This window comes from Archocentrus centrarchus, chromosome 24, assembly GCF_007364275.1.
Source record: "Archocentrus centrarchus isolate MPI-CPG fArcCen1 chromosome 24, fArcCen1, whole genome shotgun sequence".
Taxonomy (NCBI): domain Eukaryota; kingdom Metazoa; phylum Chordata; class Actinopteri; order Cichliformes; family Cichlidae; genus Archocentrus; species Archocentrus centrarchus.
In genome coordinates this window covers 33274572-33284366 of record NC_044369.1, presented here as the reverse complement: position 1 = coordinate 33284366, position 9795 = coordinate 33274572, and the positions used below count along the sequence as shown (strand labels likewise).

The 9795-nt window shown below is 44.5% G+C and overlaps 1 protein-coding gene across 1 annotated transcript; it reads right to left on the bottom strand.

Moving 5' to 3' along the window:
- Window positions 1–2412: 2412 nt before the first annotated feature.
- LOC115774880 (ankyrin repeat domain-containing protein 9) lies at window positions 2413–3947 on the bottom strand. Its single transcript, XM_030722351.1, has one exon. The coding sequence runs from the start codon at window positions 3738–3740 to the stop codon at window positions 2847–2849; it is 894 nt and encodes a 297-aa protein (XP_030578211.1). The 5' UTR covers window positions 3741–3947; the 3' UTR covers window positions 2413–2846.
- Between the last annotated feature and the right edge of the window lie 5848 nt (window positions 3948–9795).

Below are 9795 nucleotides of genomic sequence, written 5' to 3'. Positions count from 1 at the left end.
TGAAAACAAACAAACGTGCCTTCTGTTTATCTGTACTCAGATCAGCTGATTTCAGTTTGTGCAGCAGTCCTTTGCAGGGCGGCGATACGGACATTACTTTGATTTATTGCACAAAAGGACTAGAGTGTGATGACTGCAAACTGTGTACAGGACAGAAACAAACACTACACTATGTACAACACTGGCTCTTGGCAAGCACCTGCAGACAGTATACTAAGGGTAGTGAAGAACCCAGCGTGATACTAAAGCTGAGTGCACGCCAGCCTCAGCCCTGCAACCCCGCTGTGTCCTCTGTGGCTCCTCGGGAGTAACAGATACCAGAGTATCACTGCTGAATCCAACGCCATCAGCTGGTCCTGTGTGTAAACCATGCAGCTGTCCATAAACAAAAACCCACACAAACAAGAGAAGAAATGAGCATAAAGTCCCAGATCACCCTGAACCCTCCCTTATTTATGCTGCAATAAGCTGCTGGGGGGGCTCCTCATGATGCACTGAGTGTTTCTTCTTCACTCTCCATGTTTATACCCACTCTGCATTTAATCATTAGTTATTATTAATCTCTGTCTCTCTTCCAGAGTGTTTTTTTTTTGGCTCTTGTCTCTGACTGCCCCTCCCTGAGCCTGGCGCTGCTGGAGGTTTCTTCCTGTTAAAACTGAGTTTTTCCTTCTTACTTGACCATCTGATTATTGGGATTTTTCTCTGATATTTTCAGGCCTTTACCGTACGTACAACATGAGAGAGAAAGTGGGTTACCAGGAAGTGGTGACCAGTTTGAAGCAAAAACATGAAGTGTTTTTACATTTCACACCATCAGAGCAGCTTCAGTGCTACTTCACATTAATTTTCAGTGTCTGAGACTCTACTGGACAGATGAACACCATCCTGCCAAAACATAATCTATGCATACGCACAAATCTGTGCAGACTGTACAAACATCTCCTGATTCATCAATAAGCTGAATTTGTTCATATTCTACTAATTTTGACCATATGGGTACAAATGATGTTTTAGAACATTTAAATACACATCTTTAAGCTTACTACTACTACTACTACTACTAAAAATATTAATTATTGTTATGATCTAAGTTAATAATTAATATGAACCTCTTTTTTCTCTCCTTCCTGCAGTATGCAGTAGGGTTTAATCCCGGGATCCGGGATTCCCGGGAAATGCGATCAGAACCATTTCCCGTTTCCCGGGAAACGTTAGACGGGAAACCGGGAAAAAAGTCGCGCGCGTCGATTTGACTTTCAGAAAGAAAAGAAAACTTCAGAATGTTAAATTTAAGGAAATATTGAGAGAAGGGTTCGTTTAATGCGAAAAGCATTACTCTTCATTTCAGGCACGTTCAGCCTCCGTTTAAGGCTTCAGCCTTCATCTCAAGCGTTTTAATAGAGGTATTACACAGTTGTACTTTTTTCCTCTTTAATTTGTTGAAATCGTAGGCAATGTGTTTAGCCTAAGGTATTTTGTATTATATAATTTTATATTATTATATACTGTTATATTGCATTATATAGCCTATAAAATATGCCTGCCCTGAACAATAAAGAAATATCTGTTTAACTTCGAGTGTTTCTTTTCCTCGTTTGCAGCCGCTTACTAACAATCATGAATTAGGATACGGGCCTAATGTGTGAAGAAATTATCATGAAATAGATTGCTTTAACATATTTCGCTTTTAAAATGGAGTTGAGTAAAATGTATATTTTTTAGGCTATAATGATTGGCCAGTTTTTCAATAGACGATTCACAGCGAACCTACTTTAACCCTCAGACACGGTGTTATAAATTTGCTGTTGCCAGAATGGCAATGACCAAGTCGTGGTGCATTACTCAAGGCCCTGTGTTATGCCATATTATAGTGTAGTACGGTAGTTAACTTTTCAATGACTATTACAGCGTTCCACTGGTGGAGATATAGTGCAACAGATGTCGCCACGACAGCGTGGCTGAGCCTTTATCAATGCTGTGGAGATGAACCGTATTGTTTTGCACCAGCAATTGTAAAATATCTTGGTATAATTCCATGTACAATGGAGGAATATTCTAATTATATTTGTTAAGGGAGTGTTGAGGAACGATACAACACCGCATAGCTCGAGCACTCGAATGTCGAGATGTAGGTTTTATTGCATTAATCAAGCCGACGTTGCCCCCTACTGGGCATAACAGGACATAGCTGGAAAGCTACCTCTACAATATCACAATAGGTTAAGGCCGACACAGGCTACAGAAGGCCTAATTATAATAAATAAATAAATAAACTTTTTCCCGGGATTCCCGGGAAATGGCTCGTCATTTCCCGGGATTTGATTCATGTCATTTTCGGGAAAAATATTAAACCCTAGTATGCAGCCCCTCTCGGCACATTAGAAGCACATCAGTCATGAAAGACATGAGACACTCACTTAGATTTTTATTTATTTAAACGCAGTCATTCAGAAAGTTTCCTGAACATTTTGATGAATTAAAATCAACAGGAACACGGGGCCAATGTTAGTGTGTGTCTATCGTTTTGATATGATACAGTGGTTAAACAGCAGTATCATTACTAGACTTAATACATGAATCCTGGCACATAGATCAGAGTGAAAGGTTAGAGTATGGCTGTTCATTCCTTTGTGTCCTAAGCTCCCAGTTAATTCACTCTGTGCGGTTTATGTCACATCATTAGATAAAATTAATTTAGCCTATATTTGTTCCCTGACTGTTAGTGCTCACCTGATCAGCCCTATAATGAAGTGTTACTGCCTAAAGGCCGTACAGCATCTTCAAATATGCAGCACACACGCACAGCATGCTAAAACACAGCAGTGTCCAAACAGGCCATGCAAGGCTCACTGATGCTGCACCACCCTCTGCTTGTCCCGCTGGCTCACAGGCAGGCCCGGCGGTTTGAGGCAGGAGGGGATGGGCAGCTCGAGTAGGCTGTCCGGGAAGGTCGCAGGGCTCAGCTGCTTCAGGACAGTCTGCATGGCGCTCAGGACCAGCGGCGCTGGGCTCCTCCCTGACAGGTAATGGTAGGTCTCCTTGCCCAGCACCCTGCTCCAGCGCTCCGGCTCTCTGTCCAGAGCATCCTTCATTTTAAAGCGAACTTTTGGCATGAACAGGAGCAGGTTGTCTAGGCACCGCCTCTTCTCCCCGCCATTCACCACTTTGGAGTCCCTGAGCTTCTCCAGAAGGACATCCAGCGGGGTCAGGCCGTTGTGGTCCTGAGCGTGGGGGGACGCTCCGTTCCCCAGCAGCAAGATGACCGCCTCGGGCCGCAGGAGCTCGCAGGCCAGATGTAACGGGGTCCTACCGTCCTCTATGTGGAAACACCCGGCTCGGTCCGCGTAGGACGGCGTACTGGGTATGCGGTGGGTCTCCTGCAAGATGAGACCGAGGATGTAGCGTCTGTCGTAGCGAACAGCCATAGCCAGGTGAGGGGCGGAGGAAGGGCAGGGGCAGAAGCGCTCCCCGGGCTTTGCTAGCGCTTCGTGCGTGTACCGGCTGAGGAGGTACTGAGCGTAAGCCTGGTGGTCATGAACTATAGCGTAGAGCAACGCCTCCGACGGACTGTAAGTCCTCTGGCCGGCGTCCTCCTCCAGGTAAAAAGCTTCCATCGTCCGCATGTCCTCCAACATCCAGACCGGCTTCAGGTCCCGCACGGCCCGGTAGAAGAGCAGCGAGAAGGACTTCCGATGCTTCTCGACGCTCCGAGCCGCCGAACCGACGGTTAAAGAGGCCATGCCGACCCCGGTAATATCTTCTGAGCAGCTTACACTGTTTCCTTCATTGCTGCGGCGCAGTTCCTGCTGCAATTTAATGGAGTGTGCAATTTAATGAACACCGCGTAGAACCACCGTTTCTGCCAGGGAAAGCCCGAGTACAGCGAGCCGGAGTCGGTGTAACTCCGACATTCCTGAAGGCAGCTGCGGGAGCCGCGCTGCAGTGCTGAGCGAGCGCGCATGCGCACAGTCTAAAAAACGTCCAAAGGCTTTGGAACCTGTCAGCTGCGCTGTATATCATTTATGTTCAATAAAGTTACAAAAAAAAAAAAAAAAAACGCTCGTGAACGTGACTCACGTGCACAGCAAGCTTTCACTGACCGGAAGTTTAAGGAAGTTACAGCGGATTCAAACCATCAACCCTCTCTGATGCAGGATACTGATGAGAGAAGCCAAATATTTGAGATGCTCTCCTGTTTAGAAATTGGTCATTATAACAATATTAATACAGTTTTTATTTTTTTAATGTATTTCTTTATTAAAAGTTTGTTGGCAACAATGTAGCAAGCCTGAAACAGCTCATACAAAAGAGAGCGCATGCTTAAAAATCTCAGAAATATCAACTTTACAACCATAAATACAGGGGTGAAAGTAACCCAGTACGGTCTGGTACTGCGTACCACTAAAAGATTCTGCGCCGGTACCCAGTACCGGCAAAAGTTGGAGCGGCTGTCTGCTGTAAAGCCGTCATTCAGAACCGGTCACGGCTGCACTTTGGGTCAGAATAAATCCGCTAGCAATAAGCAGTCTAAAACACGACGTAATCAGTTAATAAATTGCTTTTTTTTTTCTCATTTCAAATTGTTTCTGAGCTGTTAGTGCTGTGCTGGCGCCTCAAATCTCTAGCTTCTCTCCCCTCAGAGATCGAGGACAGCCATATAAAATGCACTGCATCCGTTCCGCTTACGGGACGGATGCAGTGCATTTTATATGGCAGGCTAGACCCTCCTATTTTGATTGACACCTTTTACATGCCAATTACATGATTGTAATTGGCTGCACCAAAATCAACCAAAAAGCTACGTGACACCCCCTGGTTATTTTTGGCTCTGGAAAACCCATTTCTTAATATGATTGGTCGAATGAGGTGTCAATCAAAATGGGAGGGTCTAGCCTTTCATATAAAATGCACTACATCCCGGAGGACAGGACACGGCCAGTTAACGGGCAACGACAGGGGTTTTCCAGAGCCAATAATAACCGGGCGTAGTTTTTTCAGGTGATTTTAGTTCGGCCAGTTAACAGGTTAAAACGTTCACGCTACGTTTAATATCGGTCTGCTTGTTACAAACTATCTCAATTAAAAGCAAATAGAGATTAACTAATTGTGGTTCATGTTATTCTGCTCAATTTCAACAACAGCTCAAAAACACTGCTTATGACCAGAGATTTCATATATATATATATATATATATATGTATATATATATATGATGTATGTGTGTGTGTGTGTGTGTGTGTGTATATAAGATAAGATAAGATAAGATAAGATAGTGTTTATTTGCAGAGGTGGGAAGTAACGAAGTACAAATACTTCGTTACTGTACTTAAGTAGATTTTTTAGGTATCTGTACTTTACTTGAGTATTTATTTTTCTGAGTACTTTTTACTTTTACTCCCTACATTTTTACACGAGTATCTGTACTTTCTACTTCTTACATTTTCAAACAGACTCGTTACTTTTTAACACGTCCGGGAGAAGTTTGCGTTTCCGGTCAGTGCGCCGTCAGTCATCAAGCGATCTGAGCCTAAACGGAGGAATATTAACATATAAGCGACAATCGTACTGGCGTATCCTCCATCACCGGGGCTTATCGGGTACAAAGGGATTAAATACACAAACCCATGTAATTAATGTATCATTTATAGCGCTATAATCAGGGGTCACAGCGGGCCGGACCGAATCCGTAAATTATGCTCGCAGGACAAACAGCTTAGCTAGCGCTACTGAAGAGGAGCGAGCATGAAGGGAGTAACGTGTGTCAGGTAAATGCAACGTTTCTAAATGCTCAACAAATATCAGCAAACACACAAAGTGTGTGCAGTTTGTCACACAGTGTGTCTGCTAGCTAAAAGAAGAGCTGCTGCATTTGAGGGAGAGCAAAGAGAGAGAAGTTCACTCAGAGATGGAGAAAGAGGACAGGAGAGGAAGAAGAGAGGTTAGAATTAAAGGTAAGGACTGGAAAACAAACTGAAGTATGCTGACTTTGTGTTATTCAAAAAATGGATGAAAATACTGCAGTTTAGTGTGTAATAAATAGGTTATCTTGTTGTACTGTATTTACAGTAAAGCTCTGTGTTGGTGCACTTTGTGTTCATGGTCAGAGTTACAGGTTCCATCAGTGCAGCAGAGATGAGTCTGAATCAAAGCTGCTGATGCTGAGATTCATTCACTGAATCCAACATTTCTACAGCCTGTATGCTGTCAGTGTAGGGGATGGAGATCAGCTCAGATAGCTGTGAAATACTGGGTTACATCTTTGTGAGTTCACTTCATCCACACAGAGCAGTAAACCTCAGAGCAGCAGCAGCAGGTCAGCTGATCACAGCCTGCACACCAACATCATTTACTGCAGCTACAATAGAAAGCTGTGGTTCTTCTCTCCATGCAGAGCCACTACAGCTGATCTTAGGGTTCCTCCACCTTCTGAATCCCACTGTAACCCCTGAGTATCCTCATGTTGGTGTTTAGGTGGAGGCACAGTCACCCTCTGCTATGGAGGACACAGAGAACAGAGCTGTGTTTAAATTCCCTTTCACAGTTTGTGATTCAAGCTGAGTACATTCATTAGAATTAAAATTTAGATTGGAATAATGTGTTCTCATGTATTATTTTATATTATTACAATAATATATAATAAGGTTCAGTTAGCTTTACACAAAAATAGCAGGTAGAAACATCCTCCAAAGAGCTACTTTTACTTTCTTACTTTGAGTAAATTTCAGAGCCTGTACTTTTTTACTTTTACTTAAGTAAAGAACTTGAACCAGTACTTCGACTTTTACCAAAGTATTTTTTAACACAAGTACTTGTACTTCTACTTAAGTACAGAATGTTAGTACTTTTGCCACCTCTGTTTATTTGTCACATGCACAGTTATACACAGTACAATGCACAGTGAAATGTATTTTGTACCTGCAACCATATATACACACACATATAAATAAGAAGAATAAAAATAAAAAAAAGTAATTCACACTATACACTATACTCTATATACTATACACTATACACACTTTTTAAATTATAATATTTACATTGTGCAATAATGGTCCAGTTAGGGCTCAGAGTTGAGCAGATGGATGGCTTGTGGGTAAAAACTCTTCTTCAACCTTTCAGTCTTAGTCCTCAGGCAGCGGTAACGCCGGCCTGATGGGAGCAGGGAGAAGAGAGAGTGTCCGGGGTGGCTGGGCTGTTTTAGGATCTTCATGGCCCTCAGCCTGCACTGCTTGGTGTAAATGTCCTGCAGGTTGGGGAGGGTGGTTCTGATGGTCCGTTCAGCTGAACGAACCACCCTTTTTAGAGCCATGAAGTCCTGCTTGGTGCAGTTTCCCATCCAGGTGGTGATGCTCCCACGCATGATGCTCTCGATGGTGCAGGTGTAAAAGTTCCTGAGCACCTTGAGTGGGAGCTTGAAGTCTCTCAGCCGCCTGAGGAGGTAGAGACGCTGTCTGGCCTTCTTCACAGTGATGTTTATGTGATGAGTCCAGGACAGGTCCTGTGAGATGGTCACTCCCAGGTATTTGAAAGTGTCCACTCTTTCCACCTCAGCACCACTGATGACAAGTGGATGGTAGTCCCTCTGCTGCTTCCTGCTGAAGTCCACGATCAGTTCCTTTGTTTTGCTGACGTTGAGCAGGAGGTGGTTCTCCTGGCACCAGTTCTCCAGGCGGGAGACCTCTCTCCTGTAGGCTGTCTCCTCATTGTGAGAGATTAGTCCCACAACAGCAGTGTCGTCAGCAAACTTGATGATGACGTTGGACTCTGACGTGGCCTCGCAGTCATGGGTGTACAGTGAGTACAGCAGAGGGCTGAGCACACAGCCTTGGGGGGATCCAGTGTTGAGGGTGAGGGAGGATGAGGTGAGGTGACCCACTCGTACCACCTGTGGTCTGCTGGTCAGGAAGCTGTGAACCCACCTGCACAGGGATGGGCCCAGGCCCAGGTCCAGCAGCTTAGAGACCAGCCTGGAGGGAACTATGGTGTTGAATGCTGAGCTGTAATCTACAAACAGCACTCTCACATAGTTCCCCTTACCAGTGTCTATGTGTGAAAGGGTCTTGTGGAGGAGGAAGGATATGGCGTCATCTGTGGATCTGTCTGGCCGGTATGCAAACTGTAGTGGGTCGAGGGTGGTGGGCAGTGAGGAGGTGATGAATGTCTTGATGAGTCTCTCAAAACACTTCATCACCACAGAGGTGAGTGCTATGGGCCTGAAGTCATTGGGGCTGCTGGGGTGTGGTTTCTTTGGGACAGGGACTATGATGGACTTTTTAAAGCAGGTGGGAATCACACACAGTTTCAGTGAGAGGTTGAATATCAGTGTATGTTTTATTCTTGTTCGTTTCTTTCTTGTAATTCCTCAAAGAGCACAAACTCGGTCCACTTTAACTCATAGGGTCTTTAACTTTATTAATTCAGGCGTGTAAACAACAATACAGCTCGGTCTGGATGCCCTGCTGCATACGCTTCCGGCCCCTAAAACTGTCCGAGCGCTTCACCTATACAAACAGTAGTTCCTATTGTAACATCCCTTTTCTTTTCAGAATTACAGCTTCCCCTTAATTTCAACATCTGACTAGTACCTCTGAAAACAAACTATTCATCTTTAGTGACCTCTGAAAAAATTCAAAACAAAACATTGACTGTCACATGACTCGCATCCTTCCGAGCCTGAACATAGCTCATCCCCATTTCAACATATACAGTACAGTTTTCTTTTTTTTTTTTTTCAGTTCAGAGTGCATTTCTTTATAACAGGTAATTATTAACATAAACATATTCCATTGTCCTTTTTCTGTTTTGAACACTTATTGTCATTTTCCCCATTTTGATGTAAACCCCCCAAAGGCCATGAGCAACACTGAGTAATTTATCTGTGTGACAGGACATAGTCCTTATAGTGTTGTGGCATCTTGACTGTGCGACCTGCTCTGGTTGTGACAGTGGTCTCTCCGCTACCAATGTCCTTTGGTGTGTGGTCTAAAACCCTGTGCGGAGGATGGACAGACCCTGCCTGACCCTGTCCTGTAACCTCTGCCTGAATTGGGAAGTTGATGTCCACATCAACGGGGTCCCTGACTGCCCTTTCCGGAACCAGTCTGAGGTGTCTGCGGTTTCTCCTGATGACACTCCCAGATTGCAGTTGTATCTCATAGGACCTTTCATCGATCCGCGACAGCACCTTGCCGCATCTCCAGACGGTCTGTGGTGGGAACGGCTGTATCCTCACTGAGTCCCCACTTTTAAGCACAGGCAGATCCTTGGCTGAGCGGTTGTAGTAGGTGCTTGGATGTGTTTGCCTGTTCATCAGTTCCTGTTGAACTTGAACAACCCTTGGTTTCAGCAAGCTACTTTTCATTGGTAGCAATGTTTTGGTGCGCCGACTGAGCAGTCTTTGTGCTGGACTGGTGTTCAGGCCCAGCGACGGTGTGTTACGGTGGTCCAGCAAGGAAAGATAGGGGTCCTGTCCTGCGGCTTTGGCTTTGTGCAGAAGTCGTTTTGCTGTCTTAACAGCTGATTCTGCTTTGCCGTTGCTCTGGGGATAACCTGGAGATGAGGTCTTATGTTGAAATCCCCACAGTTGGCTAAACTTTTTGAATTCTTGTGACACATATTGTGGGCCATTGTCTGAAATCACTATATCTGGTATACCTTGACGGGCGAAATGAGCCTTAAGTTTCTTTATCACCGTGGTTGATTTTGTGTCGGCCAAGTAATCTATTTCCCAGAAATTTGAGAAATAATCCACTGTGATGAGGTAATCCCTGTTGTCAAACATAAACAGGTCTGTGCC